This window comes from Scylla paramamosain, chromosome 45 (genome assembly GCF_035594125.1).
Source record: "Scylla paramamosain isolate STU-SP2022 chromosome 45, ASM3559412v1, whole genome shotgun sequence".
In the NCBI taxonomy this organism is placed as follows: Eukaryota; Metazoa; Arthropoda; class Malacostraca; order Decapoda; family Portunidae; genus Scylla; species Scylla paramamosain.
In genome coordinates, this window is record NC_087195.1 from 6302501 (window position 1) to 6327419 (window position 24919).

The 24919-nt window shown below is 42.1% G+C and overlaps 2 protein-coding genes and 2 long non-coding RNA genes across 11 annotated transcripts in view; 1 reads left to right on the top strand and 3 right to left on the bottom strand.

Moving 5' to 3' along the window:
* Positions 1–2084, bottom strand: part of LOC135094354 (uncharacterized) — a 93845-nt gene extending 91761 nt beyond the window's left edge. Inside the window, exon 1 of the mRNA XM_063994387.1 lies at positions 1131–2084. Within this exon, the coding sequence (XP_063850457.1) occupies positions 1131–1170 (40 nt within the window). The 5' untranslated portion in view covers positions 1171–2084. The remainder of the gene's footprint in view (positions 1–1130) is intronic.
* LOC135094356 (uncharacterized) overlaps positions 1–18293 on the top strand; it is a 47403-nt gene extending 29110 nt beyond the window's left edge. Inside the window, exons 2-8 of one of the 3 annotated variants that reach the window (XR_010263764.1) lie at positions 2747–2790; positions 12652–12765; positions 12844–13036; positions 14951–15075; positions 15390–15693; positions 16878–17054; positions 17840–18293. This is a non-coding gene — a long non-coding RNA (uncharacterized LOC135094356). The remainder of the gene's footprint in view (positions 1–2746; positions 2791–12651; positions 12766–12843; positions 13037–14950; positions 15076–15389; positions 15694–16877; positions 17055–17839) is intronic. The other 2 variants (XR_010263763.1, XR_010263765.1) reach the window with 2 other exon arrangements.
* LOC135094351 (uncharacterized) lies at positions 8213–13528 on the bottom strand. Its single transcript, XM_063994384.1, has 5 exons — positions 13008–13528; positions 12101–12307; positions 11482–11651; positions 10017–11301; positions 8213–9734 (listed from the first exon to the last, which is right to left on the bottom strand). The coding sequence occupies exons 1-5, from the start codon at positions 13081–13083 to the stop codon at positions 9028–9030; spliced, it is 2445 nt and encodes an 814-aa protein (XP_063850454.1). The 5' UTR covers positions 13084–13528; the 3' UTR covers positions 8213–9027.
* LOC135094355 (uncharacterized) overlaps positions 17503–24919 on the bottom strand; it is a 48117-nt gene continuing 40700 nt past the window's right edge. For 3 of the 6 annotated variants that reach the window (XR_010263759.1, XR_010263758.1, XR_010263760.1), the window contains 3 exons: positions 23586–23627; positions 20701–20824; positions 17503–18149 (listed from right to left, as the gene is read on the bottom strand). This is a non-coding gene — a long non-coding RNA (uncharacterized LOC135094355). Of the gene's footprint in view, positions 18150–20700; positions 20825–21094; positions 21210–21588; positions 21788–23585; positions 23628–24919 lie in introns of those variants that run through there. The other 3 variants (XR_010263762.1, XR_010263756.1, XR_010263761.1) reach the window with 3 other exon arrangements.

The following is a 24919-nucleotide window of genomic DNA, read 5'->3' on the forward strand; positions in this document are numbered from 1 at the left end:
CCTCCCCTCCTTCCCTCCTACCCTCCTTCCCTCCTTTCCTCTGTGGTCTCTTTATCCCTCCCTCCCTCCCTCCCTCCCTCCTTTCCTCCCTCCTTCGCTGTCAAGAGAGAAGATGTCGGAGGAAATAGGCGGACAGACAGACAGACGGACAGACAGACAGACAGACAGATTTTTACTTTTATTTTATGTTTAGATTGAGAGGTATTATCTCTCTCTCTCTCTCTCTCTCTCTCTCTCTCTCTCTCTCTCTCTCTCTCTCTCTCTCTCTCTCTCTCTCTCTCTCTCTCTCTCTCTCTCTCTCTCTCTCTCTCTCTCTCTCGATGATGCAAAAGGCAACAAACGAAATTAAATCAAGTATAGAAATTGCAAATATTGAGAGAGAGAGAGAGAGAGAGAGAGAGAGAGAGAGAGAGAGAGAGAGAGAGAGAGAGAGAGAGAGAGAGAGGAAATAATAGATTGCTTTCGTTTCTTTCCACTATTTTTATTCATTATTTTATTCATTTATTCATTACTTTATTGATTATTCTATTATTCTATTCATTTTTTGGCATTCCTTATATATGAAAAGAAAAACTGCAAGGCTGTAAACATTGATATGATCTATTGATTGCCGGTAATTTAGATCAAAGGTGAGAGAGAGAGAGAGAGAGAGAGAGAGAGAGAGAGAGAGAGAGAGAGAGAGAGAGAGAGAGAGAGAGAGAGAGAGAGAGAGAGAGACGCATACATATATACATACCTGTGAATGGAACACCTATTCTACTACTATTACTACTACTATTACTACTACTACTACTACTACTACTAATAATAATAATAATAATAATAATAATAATAATAATAAAACTACTAATTACTCTTATCAAATTACACCAGAATCCCCAAAATTACTATAATATAACTACAATAACTACTAACACAACTCTAAGTACACAGGTAACTTACAGTGCAGGTAAACTAATTAGCAACACAGGTAACATTAGTAACACAGGACAGGAAACAAAAAAATCACAAAAAAAATCAACAAATAACACATAAATAACACATATCAACATATTTGCGTGTATGTGTGTATGTATGTACGTGTGTGACTTCAATGACATACAGGTGAGACTCTGACAGGTGATACGTACAGGTAATACACAGCACGGCGGCGAGGCATGTCTTCAGCATCGTCAGGTGTGGCTAGCAGATGTGGCCAGCAGATGTGTGGGTCTCAGTACCTCGACATAGCTGATCGGATTGCGCCAGGTGTGTTTTTTACCTGGTTGGTGGGCCGAGGTAGGTTTGGGAGTGTTTGGGTAGGTTTGGGTAAGCTTTGGATAGGTTTGGCTGTATTTTGGGGCTGTTTAGGTAAGCTTGGGTACGTTTGGGTAGGTTTGGGTGTGTTTAGGTAAGCTTGGGTAGGTTTGGGTGTGTTTAGGTAAGCTTGGATACGTTTGGGTGTACTTAGGTAAGCTTGGATACGTTTGGGTGTGTTGATGTGGTGTTTTCAAGGTGTTTTTTTTTATTTACAGGTCAGCACTGGTGAGATTCTGAATTTATCTGTGTTTACATGTTTTATATTTGTTTTTTCAAGGTGATTTATGTGTTTACGTATGTGTGTCAGGTGTGTGTGTTACCTTTTCCCTGACACACACACACACACACACACACACACACACACACACACACACACACACACACACACACACACACACACACACACACGTAAACTAAACGTGGGTAACAGACAGGTGTGTTATGGTTTGTTTCCAAGGGTTTACACAGAGCGTGGTTTTCAGGTGTGCTAAGTACCTTTCCCGGTAGTTTGCAGGTGTGTGTAGATTTGCACAGGTGGGTGACGAGTTTATGTAGGTATACAGGTGTCGAGGGGGTGGTTTACACTGGTTTAAATGGATACCTTGTGAGTTTACGTGGGTTTGCTAAGCGTGGCAAGGTGACGGGGGCTGTGGAAGGATAGGAGAGGTGCGAGGGAGAGGTGAGCGCACGGGGAGGCTTGGGAGAGCGTGTGAGAGGAGCTGGGAGAGGCGAGGTACGTGCGTTCACGATGATGGTTGGCAAGAGACTGACGCTCCCTGTGTGTGTGTGTGTGTGTGTGTGTGTGTGTGTGTGTGTGTGTAGGAGGGTAGGTGGGGCAGTGATGGAAAGGCTATTCGTCTTGTGGTGGTGGTGATGTGGTGTGCTAATGCGTCACCACCACCACCACTATCATCACCACTACTACCACCATTACCACCTTGACTGCTAAATATTTTGAAAGGTATCTTCATAGTAGTAGTGGTAGTAGTAGTAGTAGTACATATAAGCCAGTAACACTACTACTACTACTACTACTACTACTACTACTTGATAAAGGAAATTAATTATCTGTAATCTCGACTCATCCCTTTGACAAAATAACTCAGTTTTGAACAATCAGCAGAAGATTTTAGTCCCCCTTTAGAAAATATTCCTTGGCACGTTTTCTATGTTTTTTTTTCTTCTCGTACATTAATTGAAAAAAAAATAAAAGTAATAATTTAATACACGAACGTAAAAACGAAGAAAAATCCTTTTAAATTATCGTTTTTTTTATTTATGTATTTATCTATATTTATTTATTTATTTATCCATTTAGTAAAGGAATACATGGTGAAATCTCCCTTTCTCTCTCGTTTTCATTGACATCATTTCTTCATTAATCTCTCATCAGTCTCCCAGTTCTCCTCCTTTACTCCTAATCATTTTTCCATCCTTTCCTCCACAGACAGACGAAGAGGAGAGAGGAAAGACGGAAACAAGTAAAGACAGGTAAGTAAATAGACAGATAGATAAATAGACAGGTAGATAGACAGACAGACGAACAGACAGACAGGCGTCGATGGATAGGGAGGGTGAGCTTAGAAGGATTTTGTGTGTAAAGCTAATGAGAGGATGTTCAAAGGTGCTCTCTCTCTCTCTCTCTCTCTCTCTCTCTCTCTCTCTCTCTCTCTCTCTCTCTCTCTCTCTCTCTCTCTCTCTCTCTCTCTCTCTCTCTCTCTCTCTCTCTGGAATCCTCAAATACCTCTACTTTTCTCCTCCTCCTCCTCCTCCTCCTCCTCCTCCTCCTCCTCCTCCTCCTCCTCCTCCTCCTCCTCCTCCTCCATGGCCTCCAGCAGTAGTTTAATGAGCGGTCGACGCGTGACCAAACAAGGTCGTCTCTCTCTCTCTCTCTCTCTCTCTCTCTCTCTCTCTCTCTCTCTCTCTCTCTCTCTCTCTCTCTCTCTCTCTCTCTCTCTCTCTCTCTCTCTCTCTCTCTCTCTCTCTCTCTCTCTCTCTCTCTCTCTCTCTCTCTCTCGTTAGTGGTGATGGTGGTGGTGGCCAAACGGAGATGAGGAAGGGAGATGTTAAGAAGTAGAAGACGGACATGAGATGGAGGAGGAGGAGGAGGAGGAGGAGGAGGAGGAGGAGGTAGTAGTAGTGGTGGTAGTAGTAGTAGTAGTAGTAGTAGTAGTAATAGTAGTAGTAGTAGTAGTAGTAGTAGTAGTACTGTAGTAGTGGTAGTAGTAGTAGTAGTAGTAGTAATATTAATAGTTTAATTTTTAGCAAGGAAAGAAAATGTGTGTGTGTGTGTGTGTGTGTGTGTGTGTGTGTGTGTGTGTGTGTGTGTGTGTGTGTGTGTGTGTGTGTGTGTGTGTGTGTGTGTGTGTGTGTATCCACCCATCCATCCACCTGTCTGTCTGTGTCTCTCTGTCTGTCTGTCTGTCTGTGTGTCGTTACGCCCACACCTTCCAAACACGGCGCCCTCTCTGTCTCCCTCCCTCCCTCCCTCCCCTTCTTCCCCCGTCCCTCCTTGAAGGTGCGCCGCCAAAACAGACCAAAACAAACACACCTGTGATAAAACAAACGAGTCCAATCAAGCACAGGTGAGGCAAAGCACATTACAAAAAAAATATGAAAAAAAAAACACACAATAATGATAATAATAATAAAATAATAATAATAAAAACACGAAAAAAAAAAACACTCAGACCACACCAAATCTTTCCCTTTAAACTGATGAACAAATACAAACTTTCCCTCTTCTCGTTTTTCCCCTCACTTCTCCCCTCACCCCCAAAGCTAGGCCTGTTTCCCCTCACCCCTTCACTCCCTCACCCCCTCAACCCTTCTGGCCCCTCATGCACGCCCACGGAGAATATTACAGTACACACACACACACACACACACACACACACACACACACACAGAGAGAGAGAGAGAGAGAGAGAGAGAGAGAGAGGGGGGGGGGTTAAGACCTCTCCAAAAATCTAGTCATTTTTAAAGGAAAACAAATGAAGTGCAATTTTTCCTTTTGTTACTTCACCTAGCCTTCCATCTGATCTCTGACACCCTCCTTCACCCACTCCTTCACCCCCTCCTTCAGTCCTTCACTTTCGTCACTTGTATTATCCTGTTCTTCATCCTCTTTCCTTTTGTCAGTTCCTCCTTCATATACTCCGTTAGTCATTTATTCTTTGTTTTCTTCTTTTTCTCTTCTTTCATTTTGTTTAGCATAGGTGAGGTGCTTTTCTTTAGTATTCCCTTCTTTATCTATTTTCCTTCGCTTCAAAGTCCACTGAGATGGTTAACCTGTTTCTCAAGACCGTTTTTCCTGCTGATAATGTAGCAATTTAGTTAGTCTGCCACTGGAACCATGAAAACACCCTTAAGAAGCCGCGTTTCTTCAACCAGAGCCTTTTGAAATTGTGGAGGTGCGGAGCAGAGATGTTTCAAAATACTGGAATTAGATGGGAGGTGAATGTCCAGCCCAGCGCCATCTGTTGAGGGACCAGGGCGAGTGTGTGGTACTGGGGGTCTAAAAGGGCGTTAAAGAATACCTTTCCATACCTCCCCTTAAGCCTGGATAGAGTGAGAGGCTTGCTGGAAAAACTGGAAACTGGAAACTGGGAAATCGTGTTGCTGGAAACTGTTGGAAAATTGTTTGTTTGTTTATATTGATTTTTATTTGTTTGTTTGTTTAAGTGTGTCTAACTGGTAATTCTCTCTCTCTCTCTCTCTCTCTCTCTCTCTCTCTCTCTCTCTCTCTCTCTCTCTCTCTCTCTCTCTCTCTCTCTCTCTCTCGTCCAGTCAGTCTACCGTCATTTGTACTCTTAAGCAGATTAATGGAGTCAGTAATTGATAGGAGCACAGGTGGGGTCGACAAAGCAGCAGGTGTTGTGGCTTCTATCACGTGTTTTTCATGCATTAATAGTTCAGATATTGGAATTTTCACGAAGGTAAAACTCCAGACAACACGAAGATAAATAGATTCATAATTAGTTCTGGTTCGGATACCGTCGCCTTTCAAACAGACTTAAACTGGATGAACGAATGGACGGATAGATAGCAAATGGAGTTTAATGCCATAATATACAGTGTACTTAGCGTAGGTAGAAGAAATCCCCACACAGTCAGTCGCGATAAATAACGAGGCTGTGGTAGATTCAGACAACGAGAAAGACTTAGGATATACAGTTGGCTCTGACCTGAGGTGGTTTGGACATGTCAGGAGGAGAGACGAGGGGTATGTGGGGAGGAGGATGCTGGACATGGGTCTACCTGGCAGGAGGAAGAGAGGGAGACCAAAGAGAAGATTTATGGATACTGTGAAGGGAGACATGCAAGTGGTGGGCGTGACAGAGGAAGGCGCAGAAGATCGAGCGCATTGAAGAGTGATCCGCTGTGGCGAGGATTTAGGTCTATTAGAATCAGTACAAAGGAGAATGTCTAAAAGGATACAGGAGATGAGGAGTATTTCTTTTGAAGCGAGATTAAGCTGTTAAATTTACATCCCCCTACAGAGACGTAGGTTAAGAGGGGACCTGATAGAAGTCTTTAAGTGGTATAGGGGTTATAACAAGGGGGACGTTGCAAAATTCTCAGGATTATCAGGATAGAACAAGAAGTAACGGGCTCAAGCTTGAAAAATTTGGGTTCAAGATAGAGATAGGAAGGAATTGGTTCTCAGATAGAGTGGTAGGTAAATGAAACTGACTCAGTAATCAGGTTGTTAGTGGTGAGTCATTAGGGAGTTTTAAAAGAAGACTAGACTGATTTATGGATGGGTGAAAAAATGTGTAGGCATGTTTCATAGAGAGACTGCCACGTGTAGGCCTAATGTCTTCCTGCACCAACCCTTGTGCTCTTACGTTAGGTTCTAAAAAAAATAAATAAATAATGATAATAATGAAAAGAACAAAAAGGAAAGAAAAAGAAAAACCACCTTTATTTTCCTCCTCCTCCTCCTCCTCCTCCTCCTTATCCCTTTGGGCGACTTTTTTCACATACTAATTATGTAAACCCTTGACCGGCCTAGACACACACACACCCACACACACAAAAGAGGAGGACCCGGGGGGGGGGGGCCGAGGGGGGGTCTTCGTCACCCACACGGCAACACACCAATCCCTCCATTACGTGTCTGTGTGCACGTAAACTTCACCACTTGGTCTGAAATTAAATAACAGGAAAGCCAAATGGAAAGGATTAGTGAGGGGGAGGTGAGGAGAGGGGAGGGGGTAAGTGAGGGGAGGGAGGGGACAGGTGAGGGGAGGATAGGAGAAAGGGGGGAGACTGTTGAGAGGATAAGAGGTGAAAGATCAGTCTCTCTCTCTCTCTCTCTCTCTCTCTCTCTCTCTCTCTCTCTCTCTCTCTCTCTCTCTCTCTCTCTCTCTTTCTCTCTCTCTCTTCAACTCAAAATAATAGTCATAGTAGTAGTAGTAGTAGTAGTAATAGTAGTAGTAGCAGTAATAGTAGTACCATTAACAGAAATAATAGTAATAATAATAAAGAAAAATAAAATGTAGTAATAGTAGTAGTAGTAGTAATAGCAGGAATAGTAAAAATAATAATGTAAATAATCCCATTTATTATTCATTACAAGCTTTTTTTCAAGGTTTTCAGGTCATTCACTCTTTTCACTGTTAATCCCTCGCTAAGTGTGTGTTAAGCTGATTTTTCTCCCTCACCCCCATACTTTTTTTTCACCATTAAGAGATTAGAGTTTCCTCTTCTTTCTTTTACCTTCTTTTTCCTTTTTTTTCTGTTTTGTCGGATCATTATTTTTAATCCTCTCTCTCTCTCTCTCTCTCTCTCTCTCTCTCTCTCTCTCTCTCTCTCTCTCTCTCTCTCTCTCTCTCTCTCTATTTCTCTCATAACAATTTATTCATATAAGTATTCTAAATATATTATAATTTCGCCCTTTATCTCTCTAGGATAACAAAACAAACTTGAATATTTGGATTAGTTTCACCATTTAATTAAACGTTAATTAATAGGACTATTCACCGCTAGATGGCTTTTGAGTCACCCTAAGTGTAAGTTGTATAGTGCAATATTACTTAAGTATCCCATAAATTTATCTCGTTTTCTATATTGCATGACTATTTTCTACTTTTCAAGGGTAACTAAGTATGAATTCTAAGATGGAAAAGCAAGGTTAGCTTTGTAATACCACCTTGTTGCACATATTTAACAAGTATTGTAATATATTTGAATTCATGTCGCCTCTTTTTTAATTTGTTTTTGTCCATGATTAACTTGTTTTTATTGTATATGTTTCTATGGACAAGGAGTTTTTTTTTTTTTTTTTTTTTTTTTTTTATTTCTTCCATTCATACACTTACAAACTGCATTCTGACGGTCTTCATTTCACAAGCGCACAGGAGTAAGCAGTCTCCATTTCTACCTCTTTATTATTTTATCTCATCAACAATCTTGTATTTCATTTACCTACATTTTATTATAATTATTTCTTTCATCATTTTACTTTTCTATTTGTTTACTTATTATCTGTTTAACGAAGCGGTAATTTATTTATTTATTTTTCTTCCTTTCCTTTACTTTTGCTAATACTTTTCAGTTTTCTCTGTATAATTAAGAACTTTATTTATGTCAGTTATTACTATCTATTCATTTCATTATCTCATTCATCTTCTTCGTAACTAATAAAGCGGTAATTCATTTTTTTTTTTTCTTTTTTTTTTTTTTTGCTTTCCTTTCTTCCATCTTCACCATTACTTTTTCCTATCTCACCATTATCTATTTCATTATCTCATTCACCTTTTTTCGTAACTAACAAAGCGGTAATTTTCATTTGTTTTTCTCCCCTCCATCATCACTGTTACCTTTTCTCTGTCTCTTAAAGGATGTGTGTATTTCGTCTTTATTTTCCTTTACAGTTGGCATCAGGAAGGAAACAAAAACACTAAACTCTACATTGTATGGTTATTATATTTGTGAATAGTTGGATGCTGAAACAGATGACAAAGAAAGGAAAGATGCAATTTCTAACATTATTATTATTATTATTATTATTATTATTATTATTATTATTATTATACTAGTTTGTGTTTTTCCTACCATTATTCTTGTTGAGGGAAAAAATTATCGTGTGTGTGTGTGTGTGTGTGTGTGTGTGTGTGTGTGTGTGTGTGTGTGTGTGTGTGTGTGTTGCCTTTTAATATTTCAAGAGAGAAAGGTTTTGATTTTTTTTTTTACCTCGTGAGTGCAATTATTCAAACACACACACACACACACACACACACACACACACACACACACACACACACACACACACACACACACACGGGAATATCAATGAAATACATACAACCTTCCAATTAGGACTATTAACTTCCAGAACCAATGATTCTCTCTCTCTCTCTCTCTCTCTCTCTCTCTCTCTCTCTCTCTCTCTCTCTCTCTCTCTCTCTCTCTCTCTCTCTCTCTCTCTCTCTCTCTCTCTCTCTCTCTCTCTCTCTCTCTCTCTCTCTGTGTGTGTGTGTGTGTGTGTGTGTGTGTGTGTGTGTGTGTGTGTGTGTAGTTTAAACCTTCGACTCAAACCTTGAAATGAGAAGAGAATCACAACCACACAAAAATACAGCGAGACACGAATACACACACACACATACACACACACACACAGAGAGAGAGAGAGAGAGAGAGAGAGAGAGAGAGAGAGAGAGAGAGAGAGAGAGAGAGAGAGAGAGAGAGAGAGAGAGAGAAACACACACAAAACCACACAATTCAAAAAGTATTCGTGCTGAACAAGGCGAAAATAAAGACCAGGATCCCAAAGAAGCAAAGAATAACAGCCTGACTTGCGATATTGAGCTTCTTCGCCAGCACCACTTTCTTCATCAGGCTGGAATGAGACTTGACCCTTTGCACCCTCAAGTAGTTTACAACGCCATTAGCGATCACCACCAAGAAGCACAGTATGATGAGGGACACGTACCACACATCAATGAGTTTATAATAAGGTGTTTTTACATAGCTATCAGTAGCCTGCGAGAAAAGAGCAACGAGAACCAAGAGAGACGTTAAAGACACCATGATCCTCTCGTTAAAACCTGCAATGGGGAAGAAAAACGAGGAATAACAGATGAAGAACATGAGGGTACTAGGGAGGAAGTTATTGATCAAGTGGTAATCCGGCTGGCCAATCAGGTGCAAGGTGAGAATCATCATATTATTGTGGACGTATAAAGTTATCTTCTCCAGTTTGTAATCGAGTAGGTCGTGGTCCCCGTAGTAGTAAAGAATGGGCGGGTTCCCATTCTCCTGGCGGGGGTCGATCACCTTCCAGTCAACGTTCTCGTGGTCCCCGAAGAGGCTGAAGGTGAGGTTACACATGTACTTGCCGAAGGGGTACCTGGACACACGCAGCAGACACGGGTACGAGGCCACGAAGTTATTGTACTGCGAGATGTTGGCCCTGGTCATGTACCTGCCTGTGTGGGGGAGGCGTGGGTGGGGATGAGGAGCAGAGAGGCAGAGGGAGAAGAGGAGAGAGGAGAGGGGTGTGTGGAAGGAAGAAGAGAAAGAAAGAGAAGAGCACCATTAGTCCGTGACTCGCACCTGTGTTGTGTGAACTTACGTCACAAAACTGACTCTTTGTTATGCCAAGGAAAGGCTTGCCCCTAGAAACACTGCTGACCACAAAATCCCAACATTACCTCTCCTTAAAGCTCTCCCCGCCCTCCCTGCCCCATCCCGCCCCGTCCCAGGCTCACCCATGAGGGGGTCGTCCAGCTGGTGCTCCTGGCGCGGCATCTCCTCCCAGTAGAGGTAGCACAAGGTCCTGTTGGCGGCGGGGTGCACGGCGGGGCCGATGTAGTACCCCGCAAACATTAGGAAGGTGGGCGTCCAGATCTGGTGGCAGGGGAAGCTGTTGCGGCCCATCTTGGTGTCGACGAACCTGAGCCTGTCGTCCTCCCAGCGCAGGTGCAGGTTGAGCTCCACGTTGGCCAAGCCCTTGTCCGTCTCCATCTTGTTCACCACCATGACCTCGAACATGTAGTAGATGGTGAGCTTCTGGCCGGCGAAGGGCCGCACGCCGGGGTCGTAGTGCGCGTCCTTGCCCAGGAGGCGCCGGCTGCCGCAGTCCTCCTCGTCACTCATGTCCGGGGCGTGAACGCGCCCGTCACAGCGCTCACTGCGCAGCACACACACGCCGTCGTCGGAGGAAAACTGAATGGCGTTGCACACCGTGAAGGTGAGGGTGTCCGCGGCGTGGGCGTGGCTCGAAGAGCGCCAGGCGCGGCGCCCCATCACGCCCACGCTGCCGTTGAGGTGCAGCTGGCGGCGGTGCAGCCTGGACTGCAGGGTCCAGCCAGCCGCCGAGCGCGTGATGTTGCTGGTCTCGCCCTGGAAGAAGAAGAAGCCGTCTTGCCGCGCGCTGAGGCGGTAGTGGCGGTCGAAGTCTGTGAGGGCGCCGAAGAGCGTGTAGGGCAGGCCGGCGGGCACCTGGCACAGGCTGCACTCCAGCTCACTTAGGCAGGGGAGCCGCCCCACACCGCCGCTCGCCAGCAGCACGGGGCAGGTGGCGGTGGGGCCCTCCTTCCTCTCGCTGGCGTCGCTCGTCCACGACAGGTGCTCCTCAGAGGTGCAGTTCAAGGTCATCATGCCCACGGTGACCTCCTCCGTGGGGAAGTGACCGCCCAGGCTGCGGCACCAGCGCAGCGCCTTGTCGTGATCCCAGGTCTCGCGCAGCACCAGCGTGAGCACGGGTGTGTTGCAAGGCTCCCGCAGGTCCTCCTCCAGGGCGAAGACAGGGCCGTGGGGCGTCCAGGACTCATTGAGCGGCGCCGTCAGCTGGTTGGCCTCCAGCAGCAGGGAGCAGTTGTCGGGGGTCAGCTCCCCCTTCCCCACCTGCAGCGTGACGCCCGTGACGAAGCCCGTGAAGGAGGCGTCCCTCTTGCTAGAGGTGCCCACGCACACCTTGACATCCTCCTCCCACTCCGTGATGTTGGCACCGAGGGGCACGTCCAGGGGGAGGCCTTGCAGGGACGCCCACACCTGCAATAGAGACAGGCTGCCACACCCGCTGCCACGCGTCACTCCCTCCCCGCTGGCCGAGACGTGCCTGTGCACACCCACGTCCTGCCCACGTCTGCACGCATGGTGACCCCCGCCTCACGCTGACCTACCTGTGCTTCACCGAACACCCAAATATCACAAGCACAAGTAACCCTTTACCTGATAAGCTTTTGCTGGTGGGTGCTTCTCCTCGGGCGTGGACGTGGGCGTGTCGTGGGCGACAGACAGGCCCACGCACACCATGTTCCACGCCTCGGCCTTCAGGGAGTCGTTCAGGTGGTGTTTCTCCTCGCCGGCCTTCAGCCACAGAGAGAGGGAGGAGTTGATGCCTGGAACGCAGCGACACGGAGTGAGAAGAGGAGGCCAGGAGCCGATTTAGAGAGCCTGGAGGGAACCAGCTGAGGGAAGAAGATCGAGGGGAAGACAGAGAGGGAGATGGAGGGATGGAATTACCTTAGAACTGCACAGGATGGGAGTCACGGAGGGAGATGCAAGTGACAGAGACAAATGCAGTACACCCGTTCATGACGTCAACCTCTCACTCTAGGAAACAGCCAATGGAGAAGAGAGAGAGAGGCAGACAGGTAAACGGGCGTACAAACAAGTAGATAAACGGACAGACAGGTAGGTAGATAAACGGACAGACAAGTAGACGAATAAACCCGATAGACAGACGAACAAACACAAAAAACACGCAAAAGGGTAGACAGGTAAATAGACAGACAGAGACACCATCACCACCACCACCACCACCACCACCACAAGCACAGCACCTCACCGACAACCACAGAGGCGCCACTGGACTGAAAGGACATGATGTGGCTGTATGGGTTGGGCTGCTTCATCTCGGGTCTTGCCAGCGCGCACACGCCCACAGAGGAGGCGTTCTCGCTGGGGAAGTCCTCAGGGAAGGTAGCATTTTGGGGGAAGGTCCTGCACAGGTTGCCTTTCGAAGACTCCACAGCCGCCACCGCCACGCCCTCACCTGTGAATGCACGGGATGGAAGGAATGAAAGGATTCGACAGCAAGGGAAGGTTTTCGGGTCATATTCATGTGTGTTGTATAGGACTGTTGTTCTTTCAGACTTTAATCCTCGATAATCTTCTTTAATAACCTCAGTGAGCCTTTTTTTCCTAACCTTTTGTTGCTCTTGCCCAGTACCCCGCTTACACAGGAAGAGAGAGAGAGAGAGAGAGAGAGAGAGAGAGAGAGAGAGAGAGAGAGAGAGAAGACAGCAAACATTCTCCCACTCAGACAAAGAAACTGAAAAATAATAGAAAACCTAAACTTTAGCTGACCACCTCCATGAACACCGTCATTAATTACAGGTGCAGCAGTGGCCGACGCAGGAGAGGAGGAGAATGCGGAAAGAAAAAAAAATAAATATTGGGCGTATTTCATTTGGACGAAATAATCTCTTTGTTACTCTATCAGTTAAAAAGGTGAGTGTTGCTCTTATGAACTGTGATTTTGTATCTTTTTCGCTCAATTTAAAGGAATATTTGCCTTTTTTTATGCAGGAGGGGCGCTGGCCAAGGGAACAACAAGATCGAAAAAAAAAAAAAACAGCCCACTAGAAAGACCAACTGAATGAAAAAAAAAAAAGACCCATTAAACAAAAAAATTACCCACTAAACAAGAAAGAAGATACTTAATGAAATGTACGTGACTAAACTAAATTTACCTGGAGAAGCCCCCATCACCAGAGCACAGGTGAGGCCAAGGAGGAGGCGCGCAGGTGAGCCAAGGTACCTCTTCATAGCTCCTTCTGTCCCAAACTGCCCAGCTCTGCGTCAGTAAAAGGCTATTGGGAGTGTTTTGCCTTATCTCCTGCTGTCTATCTAAGTGGATCATCCGAATTATTCCATTAAGGGAGACAATTACGAGGTATGAATACGTAAGGTGGCGCTGTGGATATGTATCTGTGCTCCTGCCCCACGAACTCTCCTGCACGGGTGAAAATATAGGGATAGTATTCTCAAACATTCGTGTGGGTGTTTTCACTTCAGATAGGGTTTTCAGTGGAAGTTGATGTGGTTTTCAAGGGTGTTTTCTAAGAGTGTTTTCAAGGGTGTTTTCTAAGAGTGTTTTCAAGGGTGTTTTCTAAGAGTGTTTTCAAGGGTGTTTTCTAAGAGTGTTTTCAAGGGTGTTTCCCAGATGTTTTCAAGGGTGCCAAAGATGTTTTTCAAGGGTGTTTTCTGTGGGTGATTTTTTTTTTTTAATGGGTTTCAAAGTTGTTTTTCAAGAGTGTCTTGTAAAGAGTGTTTTCAATAGTGAAGATTTCTTAGCACTAAATTGAAATACCGAAAGAGAGAGAGAGAGAAAGAGAGAGAGAGAGAGAGAGAGAGAGAGAGAGAGAGAGAGAGAGAGAGAGAGAGAGAGAGAGAGAGAGAGAGAGAGAGAGAGAGAGAGAGAGAGAGAGAGAGAAAAGGAATAGAAAGCAAGGAAAGGTGGAAGAGACTAAGTACCTAACGACAAAATGGCCGCATAGCTAATTAGCAGATACGAGAGGTGTATGGAAAGAAAGACGAAGGTAATACACGTGTGATTAGCTAATGATATACAGGTGCCCTCCTCCTCCTCCTCCTCCTCCTCCTCCTCCTCCTCCTCCTCCTTGCAAGGACCAAAAAGATCTATTGCTGTTTGGCTTTCCTTTGTATTCCTCCTTCAGGGTGTTTCTGTTCAGTATCACATATCCTTTAGCGTGTTCTGTTTAGTCACAAGCAGTGCCCCTTGTTGGCTCGTTGGTGGAGGAAACCTTTACACTTTTCAGTTCAGTTCTTTCTTTCTTCCTTCTTATTTGCATTAATATTTCGCGTGCGTTCAGTGAAGATGTTCGTGCATAATTTAGGTGGTTCTTGCACGCACACACACACACACACACACACACACACACACACACACACACACACACACACACACACACACACACACACACACGAAGTATAGATTTTTTTTATTATTTTCGTTCTTTGATGTGAGAGAGAGAGAGAGAGAGAGAGAGAGAGAGAGAGAGAGAGAGAGAGAGAGACCGACCCTCCACGCTCTAGAAAAGAAAAAGTCTTGGAAGGGACAATTATAGACCATCTTATCTTAATATATACAGCAGCAGAAGGAAGACCAGAACAAGGAGGAGGAGGAATACAAAAGAAACAAATAGATCCGCTGCCATTTACATAGTACTTTGTCATACAGTAATATTAAGCAAGACAGCAAAAGATAGGAAGGTTAATAAGCGTTTCTCCCCGCCCACCCAGCCTGCTACCCAACACTCTCTTCACCTGTGTCTGGCAGGAAAGGTAATATTAGGTTGTTAGGTTAGGCTATGTGAGGTGAGGTAGGTAAAGTTAAGTTAGGTTAGATGGAGTAAGGTGAGGAGAGGTTCAAGTTAGGTGGCTTGAGAATACGTTATGTTAGAATAAAGTGAGGTTAGGTTAGTCAAGGAAGATTAAATTAGGTTAGATGAGGTGAGGGAAAGTGACCTAACCTGACCTCTCGGAACGCACCAAAAAAAAAAAAAATGCTGATGTGACTCATTTGTCATGTGAAAGAAATAATAGTAATGGTTAAAAAAAAAAAAATATTAAAATATGTTGCTAATGTAGATTATTTTCACTTTTTTTTCAGTTCAAAACATAAAACACCGAAATTTTGTTCACTTGATCACCACCACCATCACAACCACCACCACCACCGCCACCAGTGCAGCCGTGTGGACTGGACAGCTGTGTGGGTGTCGGGACAGTCAGGCAGTATTTGCTGTTAATATTTATGCTACCACTTGCACTCACACACGTCAGTTTTTTTTTTTTTTTTTTTTCCCCGCTGCGTCACACAGGTTCTTGGTGGCTGGCAATGTATTCATCCCATTAGTCAGCCCAGTAGCAAGAAACGTTATGAGGAAATTTACAGTGACTGAGGTGCAGTCAATGTAATCAGACATTTTAAGGATTTCATGACGCTTGTTCAAACCAATATTCTTTTTCTTACTTTATATATCTATTACAACTACTATTACTATTATTATTATTTATTTTACTATTACTACAATTATTTTATATTCAAGACTGCACCCAAGCCGCCACGCGCATGCTCAAGACTAAGCAAGGAAAGAACAACGCACGTGGGACGGAGGGAAGTAGCTGGACCGCTCTTCACCGCACCAACTTTGTGAGTATACGCCGCCTGTGCTGTAATACCCACACCGCAGCGACCGTGGCCTGAGAGGTGATGCCAGAGGACGTAAAGCAAGAGGAGGAGTGAAGATGAGGTGAGAAAATGAAGGATATGAGAGGAAATTGTGTGTGGATCTCCGTCTCGCCACCACCATCACCGCTTCTGCCGCTACCGCCCTCCATCACAGCTGTTTTGTGAGTATAGGTAATTTGTGCTGTCATACCACACCTGGACCGACTGTGGCGTGAGAAGTGATGAGAGAAGACTGTAAGTGAGTGGAGTTGAGGGAATTAAGGATATAACGTGTGTGTGTGTGTGTGTGTGTGTGTGTGTGTGTGTGTGTGTGTGTGTGTGTTCCCCCCACCGCCTCGCAGGTTAGCATAGTTCATTGGAGATAGGGAAGAGGCGCAAGTGATGTATTGTTCAAAAATATTCTTCAGTGATAGGAAATAGGGAAGAAGTGATGAAATAAAGTAAAATGTTCTTAATTCAGTGTTGGAAAAGGTGTAAGATTTTCCCAAAATAATGTTCTTTTTGGTGATAATTATATACTTAAGAATTATTTACATGCTTTAAGAAAATATTTGTATGCAGAAAATTACTTAAGTGCTTTTAAAAGACTTACATACAAAAGGACTACTTGAATACTGAAAACAGTTACTTATATACAGAATAATTACTTGTATACTTAAAAAAAAATTGTTATATGCTTCAAAACTTATTAGCAGGATCTTTTATAAACACTTAAGAATTATTTCTATACTTTATAAATTACTTAAAATAGAATTAATACTTTAAAAATTGTTACATGCTTCAGAACTTATTAGCAGAATCTCTTATAAACACTTAAGAATTATTTATATACTTCATAAATTACTTAAAATAGAATTACTTAACTGTAGTATATTTCAAGTTACTAAACCTAAGTAATTCTCAGCACTTGTAACTCATCTCATTATTTTTTGGGGTTAGGTTAAGTGAGGATTGCAGAAAATTCAGCACAGTCTGTTAACTAATTAGTCATCTCTATTTACTTAAGGTTCAGTTCGGTTAAGACACTGGTTCTTAATTTTTTTCCATGAATGACCCAATTTGGAACATTTCAATACTTCGTGACGCTTTGTAAAGTAAGGAGAAAGAAAATGTACACTTCATGCACTTCACTCTTGTGTCCCTGTGACCCATAAGAGTGTCCCTGTGACCCAGTGTTTGAGAACCACTGGGTTAAGACTTGTGTAGGCGGATTGTGGTTATATAAGGGATGAGGAAAGAGAGAGTGGTATCCTTTAATTCCTTCCTTATACTTTTGTGGTATCCTTTAATTCCTTCCTTATACTTTTTTTGTATCTCTTAATACTTTCCTTATTACTGGTACAAGTTTACTGCAGTGTGGCCAGACCTTGGGACCCACCAGCGTGAAGAGAGGGCCACACGCCGGTCTGCTTCCTCCAGTGACTGGGTGCCAAGTGTGGGAATAAGGTGGCTGTGGCTGCAGTGTGGCCTGGGAGCACCTAGAGGATTTCTGTGGCAGTGATGTTACTAAAGTAACGAGTAGGTTTGTATTAGGTCTGTGTGGTCAGTGTACTTGTTTGTATGTGGATGGTGCAGTGAAATAAATAGGAGGGTGATAAGCAGAGGGGTGAGTTTGATCAGTAAGGCGCAAAGGGTGTGGGATCTGAGTCAGCTACTAGGAGTTCAGGTGTTGTAGAAGGATGCAAGAATAAATGGAGAACATGTGGGAGAGATGGAAGTTTTAATATTAACTTGGTTACAGTGGAAGGAAGGAAGGACTAATAGACGCAGGACCAGGAGGACAATAAGTAATAGGACTAATAAAGAGAAGCAGGACAGTGAAGCAGCACAATAATAAGCAGGCAGACTTAAATTGTCTTATTTCCCATCTTTATTAAATATATTCTTAATTTCCCCCTCATTTTTATATATATATAAAATAAATCTCGATCTCCATCTGTATTTGTGACAAGGAAAATGGAAGAAAGTACTAATAAACTAATAATTTAATACATTTTTATATTTGAAAATATGCAATTTACAAAAAAAAGTTTTTATTTGAAAAATATGCAATTTACAAAAAAGTTTTTATATTTGAAAAATATGCAATTTACAAAAAAGTTTATTGAAAAATATGCAATTTACAAAAAAAAACTTTATATTTGAAAAATATGCAATTTACAAAAAAAAAAAAAGCGTGAACAGGCATTTACACACCTTTTACAACTTATAATTTAGTGTAGAATTTAGTGAAGACTAATAATATCTTATTAACTTAGTCTTGTGCTCCTCACCAGCTCCCTCTTTAAAAGATTCATCACTTTTCAGTACCTCTCAGAGCGTCCGGAGAAGAAAAACTGCCACACCAAATTGCACCAAAAATTACAAAAATAAATAAATAAAAAAACAAACAAACTCAAGTTCAAGGAGGGAGAGTCTAACTCTTAAACCACACAAGTGCTGTTAACCGGCAACCAGCCAATCTACTACAGTGTTGTGGTGGTGGTGGTGGTGTCTACGGTCTTTCCGCGTGTTCCTCTTGTTTGTGGCGATGGTGGTGGTCAGTGCTCTCCTTGTTCACGTTATCGTAGCGTTTGATTTCTTCCTCCTCGTCTGGTCAGCTGGTCGGTTCCTTCTCCTGCGTGGGATAGACAAGCGGTACAGTAGTAAGCAATGTTGAAAGGCTGTGTATATCTTCCTACCTACAACACTGAAGTTTCGTGGCAAATATTAATAAAATAACTGAACTGTATATTGTTTTCGAATAAAATTATTAAACGTCTACTTTGTTTTCAATCACCCGTGTAACATCAGTAGCAGTAGAGGATATATATTTATCTAATTAAACATAATTAAACATACCCATCATGATCTGAGCAACAGTAGCAGCAAAGGCAAGTCTAAAGGTGCATACACACTGCGCTGATGTTTCGTGTTAGGACACCATATGACGTGTTAACACGCGTTAGCAAAAAATCTGGAACAGGCGTTCTCATGAAGTTCACACTGGTCTGATATGTCGCGTAACACGTCAGCTGACGTGTTACGCGACATAACATGCATCAACACGCATCAGATCAAATTCAAAACTCCCAGATATTCGTCAGAAGGAAATCTGCGTCAGATAGGTGTAGGCGCATATTATTGTATAGTGTTTTGATATTATTCAATAGTGTTTCGAAGTTATTCTATAGTGTTCCTACAGGAACGGAGGCAGTATATTTTTCTATGTAATATCTTACATATCTATGTGTTTCATGTACCTAATTAGCTGAAAATAATATTAAGACCTAATTGTGTAAGTTTTACTCACCTCAAGCATACAGCAAGTCTCTCTTCTGCTGCTATACATTTCTTTAGTTGAGTGTTGGATTTTGTAATTGCTGGTTTTATTATGTCTAAAAGGTTGTAGAACTCTTCTTTTGTCATCCTAAAGTACATAACAAAACGATCTTCCTGTGACAGTAGCTGGGGAAATAGGTGATGAAACTCGCCCAAACTATTCCTTTCGGCGTTTATCACATTTGTTTGAGTTTTTTCTCCAGAAGTAGCAAGCGCTATAGCTATTGCTACTAACTGCTCCTCTTCTTCATCGAGTTCATTTAACAGATTTTCATTCATTTTCAATTTTTACAACACAAAATTGGAGGATAAGAAAGAAAGAACGTGCTCACTCCACAAAAAATCAAATCTTTCTGACGTAACATGCATCAGATAAATAAAAACGTCGTTGTGTTATATGATGCAATCTGTTGCTGTGTGTTGACACGTCACATGGCGTGTTAACACGAAACATCAACGCAGTGTGTATGCACCTTAACACGCGCACACGATGTGGTTCCTAAAAATTAAATTTAAAAACACTGAAATTACAAGTAAATACAGAGTAGATGAAATAATCAAGTAAGATAACTAACTCCATAACATAAATCTTAAATTATCTACATGTAGGGCATTGTAAGGTTACGGGTTTAAGGTAACCCGTATTCTGAAACGCCCTCTTACCGTACCTTACGTCACCAGAATGAACAAATACCTTTCATAACTCGCGTAGCTTCAACTGGAGGGAAGTGCGGTGCAGTGTTATTTCAGAATATAGCCCTTATTTTACAAGTACACATTTATTCTACTGTCAAAGTAAACTACAATAGTCCCCGTTTACCCTTGATCCCCTTAAATTTAGGAGCACTTTAAGGGTAACTAAGGAATGATGAACCACTACTAATTAAAATATGTATACCATTATCTTGCCGTTTACCCTTGATCCCCTTAAATTCAGGAGTACTTCAAGGCTAACTAAGGAAAGTTGGAATGAACCACTGTTAATTAAAAGACGTATTATAATACCACTCACTATCTTCCCGTTTACCCTTAACACTCAAATTTACGAGTACTTAAGAGTAACTAAAAGAATCTTCAGTTACTGCTTAAAAATGTATTATACTACTATCTTGTTTCTACCGTTAATAGGTCTTCAATTGTTATGAAACCCGTTAACGATCAAGAAATTCATGGTGTTTTGAGGGTAAAGGTGATTCGGATGACATGAGGCAGTTGAAACGAATTTAATAAACTATTCTGCGCTTCTTTATCTTTCAACACGTTTGCGTATGTGGTAAGTGAATCATAATAATCACTACAGTTTAGCTCAGTTTATCAATACTAACTTTATGCGAACACAAACAATAGAAATACTGAAAAAACGAAAAAAAAAAAAAGATAAATAAAATAACCAAAATATTTTACGCAAGAACTGGACAGAGCGGACGAGTGGATGGGCTCAGTGTGTTAAGGCTAAAACTACCGTGTTACCAGTTATAGTTAGGAATTCACAAATTTTAAGCCGTGTCTGCCGTCGTGTCGAAGAAACCCGCAACAATCATATTTAAGAGTTTACCGGGAAAATAAATAAAATAAATCTGCGCGTTTAACATTATAGAAAACGGGTCGCGCAAATCGGTGGATACACCACCACTACTACTACTATTTTCCCTATTACCCATAAGAAGTATCAACTCACATGAACACCTCTTACTTATTGCGTTCTCTTACATATCTTACGGTCCTTTGCTACACTTGTAAGGAGCAGTAGAGCAGGGAATCATATCTTTCCCTCCTCCTACTGCTATTATTATTATTATTTTCCCCATTATCCATAAGAAGTATCAACTCACAAGAACACCGCTTACTTATTGCGTTCCCATACATCTTTAGCGGTCCTTTGCTCCACTTGTAAGGAGTAGTTGGGCGGGGAATCATGCGTTTCCCTCCATCTCTTCACAACTCGTTCCTTGCGCCAATTTCTCGAGGTTTCTAAAGTAAAAGAGAAATGGATGAATCATAATAGATCGCTGCCAGTTCACTTACTATTATTCATTCACGTAGATCACACCTACACATGCATACACAAACCTCTCACACACACAATTACAAACACGCAATCTCAAACATACGCAATTACAATAACCGTTACAAACATGCAATTACAAACACAAACGCAATTACAAATAAACATACACCTAGACTAATACAATGACACCTTCACAAACGCACGCACGCACATGCACAAACATACAAACTCGCCTCCACCTCCACAAAGTTTCCTCTACCTTCCTCCACTGGTTGCTTTCCTCCAAATGAACGCCGGCACCTTCTCCTCCTCCTCCTCCTCTCCTCCGCTTCTTCCTCCTCCTCCTCTCTGCTTCCTCCTCCCTCCCCTCCTCTTCCAGTACTACTAGTTTCATTAATAGCTTGTTTCTCCACCTCTTCCTCTTTTTTCCTCTCTTCTTTTCCCTTTCTCATTATTATCATCATCATCATCATCATTAATATAACACACTCATAGAAATGAAAATAAGTAAATTCATTATATTAATAACAAGCCAATTCTCACACACACACACACACACACACACACGAAAGCGAGGCGACATCATGATATACTTCAAAATGTTTGGAAGGAAGAGGAAAGACTGATTTCCCAGTTTTCATGGTGCCACATCAATTAACACTAAGAGGACACATATTACAATTGTAATACATCGAATAAACTACAATTAGGTAAGGTAAAAACACACCTGTTGTCTTGCCACACAACGCCGCCAGCCAGGTCACCCACACATGTGCTCACACGAGGATGCTTCATACACACCACGCTGACGTGCTGGCCTGTGGCACTGCTACACACACGCCTTCGTTACATGAGACAATACGCTCTTCACTGTCAGTCGGTTTAATATTCCTCGTCTCGTAGTTCTTATTACAGGACAGAGATCCCTTAAAGATCAAGGGACCGCCAAAATTTGTACAATCAGTCCATTAAATCAAACTCGTGAAACACACAAACACACACACAAAAAAAAAAATAAATAAAAAATAAAAAATAAATGATAATAATAATAATAATAAATAAAAAAAATAAAAAATCTTCAAATGTTTTACAAAAAATAAATATATAAATAAATAAACTAATGTTAAATGTCCTCAGAATTCTTGTTCATATATTCAAAAAAAAAAAAAAAATTGATAAGACACATAAAAATGAAAATAAATTGTTAGAAAAGTATTTAAATTTTAGCATGAATAATAGAAAAAAAAGCTAAAAAGTTAAAAGATAATTTCCAAAAAATATTAGTTAACCATTTATCAACATACATTTTCTTTTACGGTTGCTGACAAGGAGGTTTGAGCGGAAACACTTCTAATAAAACTGTTACGTCAACCAAAGGAGTTATTTCCATTACTTTAAGGCTGTCGTGTTTAGGGCTTCCGGAGGTGTGTGTACGTTTACAGTGATGTCATTAAGTATTCTGCACCACCGATAGCGAAAGACACCCACGAGGACCCGGCCAGTCATGTCTCTGGCTTGGAAGACAGCTGGCGAGAGAAACAGGTGTTGTACAAGACGTCCCTGAAGTACCAGACAAACAGACAGTCAGATAGATGAAACAAACGAACAAATAGACAGATACAGACAGACAGACAGACAGACACAAGCAGAAAGACTGACAGATAAAACAAACAGATAGACAGATACTGACAGACTAACAAATGGACAGACAGACAGACCTGGAAACGTTGTACTGACTAGAAATTGCAAATTTTTTTTTTTTTCTGTAGCTGATTATAAAAATTGCATTCATTATCTGTGGTACTTTAAATTGTTATTATATAGATCTAACGTAACCATCACGATTTACACCACAATGCACGTCTCCTTTACCATTAAGTAGCCACACTTTCCTATGTTGGCTACACACGTCATCATACTTCCTACATCTCACACAGCAGCTTCACAATGAGCCACACACTGATGTCACTCTGTCATAGAAGGAGAGCAGCAAAATAAACACTTCCCAGCCTATACAACTAATTAAACTTTTATTCCCAAATGAGTAGAAAAGTACAACAAAAATAAATAGGTCTACATTTAGTACCCATCCTACATTTTCTTCTACGTCCACCGCTTTTCTTTAATGAAGGCTAAGGAGGACATCCACCGCACCAGTAACACTTCATTGCCAGCTGGTGTCTTGTGGTGTTCGGATACTTTCACAGAAGATTATTACTTATCTCGGATTTATGTGTAATAGAACACTAACTCCTTATTGGTATGTTATTCTTTGCATATTATAAGAGTAAATTATGGGTAAACTTAGCTACGTAGCGAGAATATGTAGGTGTCGTTATGATAGATATTCCGCTACGCATCCTCTCGTGACGCTTGATCATAAGTAATCAACCATCCAACCAGCAGTTCTGTCTTTTTGCCTCACACACACACACACAGGGGAGTTCATTGTTACTATCACCACACCACCGTATCACACCACCGCACCACAGAATCCTCCGCGCCCCCTTCATTCCTCCTTCCTTTTTTCTCCTCCTCTCCTATTCGACATTTTCTTCTTTTCGTCCTCCTCCTCCTCCTCCTCTTCCCATAACTACTACTACTACTACCATCACTCCAATCATACTTCCCTTCATTCCTCCTTCATTCTTCCTCCTCCTCCTCCATTCCTCATTTTTTCATCTTCCTACTACTACAATCTACGCATTTCAGACTTGGAAATACCTTGAAATGGCTTCATCTCTGGAGGGCTCCATCTTACCAGGCCTGAAATTAAAAGAAGAGATAAAATTGGTCTAAAAATTGAACTAGAGTAAAAGAAAAATTATGCAATGCTTGCAATGCATTAAATTATCCTTCATATATTTATGTGTTCTTGTGTTATGTTATAATGTTCGTGTGTTCCTTCCAGAGGTGGACAGGTTCCGGGAATCCCCGTGCCCCGTGACAGGAGAATATACGTGCGTCATTCCAGACAACTGATGTTCTGTGCCAAGCGTTACTCAGACTGCAACAACCCGGAGATCATGTTTTATACCGTTCTCATGTAATAGAGGAAAAGTCCTGAGTTGTGAGAGGCAATGCAGACAATGTGTTACCTGGGGTGTAGTAGGGTAGTTCACCAGACTTCCTTTCCACCAGTGGCTGACAGGGAGAAGGGAAAGACTTAATAATCCGACACTATACCTTCCTAAGCTCTTCCTCTCTAGTCAAAACATGGCATCATCAATGAGGGATGTTACCAATTATCTTTATCTGTGAATCCCTGTAGACTGTGACTGGTAGAGGGAAAGACCTCAGTGTACGTTCCTAAACACTCCCTTGCTACAATCAAAAGCCACTATTACTTGTTTGTAAAGGGAAACGTTACTAATAATCTCATCCAAAGTGAGAGTACAGGTGCCTGGGCCAGTGGATGGAGGGAGACGTCACCTACACCTACACAGAGAGGCGAGACCAGGCCACCTACGAGTGTTTCGCTGTGGAGGTGGTGGACGGTGACGAGATGTTTATCATGGAAGGCGGGGTGAACTGTTAGCGAGGCCTCCAAGCGCTGAGTTATGGCATGAAACTGGTGGAGTAAACTGAGTAGCAGTTACTGAATTACTGAGCCAGTCTTTATACACTGTTATTATGATCTTGTATATATTTTGTGTACATATCTGTGAAGGTGAGTAGTAATTACTTCAACCTTCCTGAATTATTGAGCCGGACTCCACATCAGGATTTCATTCATGTATCAGTCTTCGTGTACTTTATGAATTCAGTTAACTACAAGAACACAGCTGCTCTGCTTGATGTGTGGCACGTGTTTATACACTGTTGTTATGATCTTGTATATATTTTGTGTACTTATCCGTAAATACTTGTATGATATTTGTCTGACATCAATAAAGAACATGGCTTGTACGATGTAATATTTGTTTTACCTGAGGAGTTTGCCGGGCACTGCTTGGACATCAGCGAAGCCAGGGAGTGATGGAAATGCAAGGGGATTTAGAGTGAAAACTACGTCACAGTTGATCTTTTTCTCTGCCACTACTGTCAGGCTCCGGTGT

Coding starts and splice junctions, on each gene's coding strand:
- LOC135094351 (XM_063994384.1), bottom strand. CDS start 13,083: ATGAAGAGGTACCTTGGCTCACCTGCGCGCCTCCTCCTTGGCCTCACC. Junction 11,302..11,481: donor CACCAGCAAAAGCTTATCAG/GTAAAGGGTTAC, acceptor TCTCTATTGCAG/GTGTGGGCGTCCCTGCAAGG. Junction 9,735..10,016: donor GCTGGACGACCCCCTCATGG/GTGAGCCTGGGA, acceptor TCCCCCACACAG/GCAGGTACATGACCAGGGCC.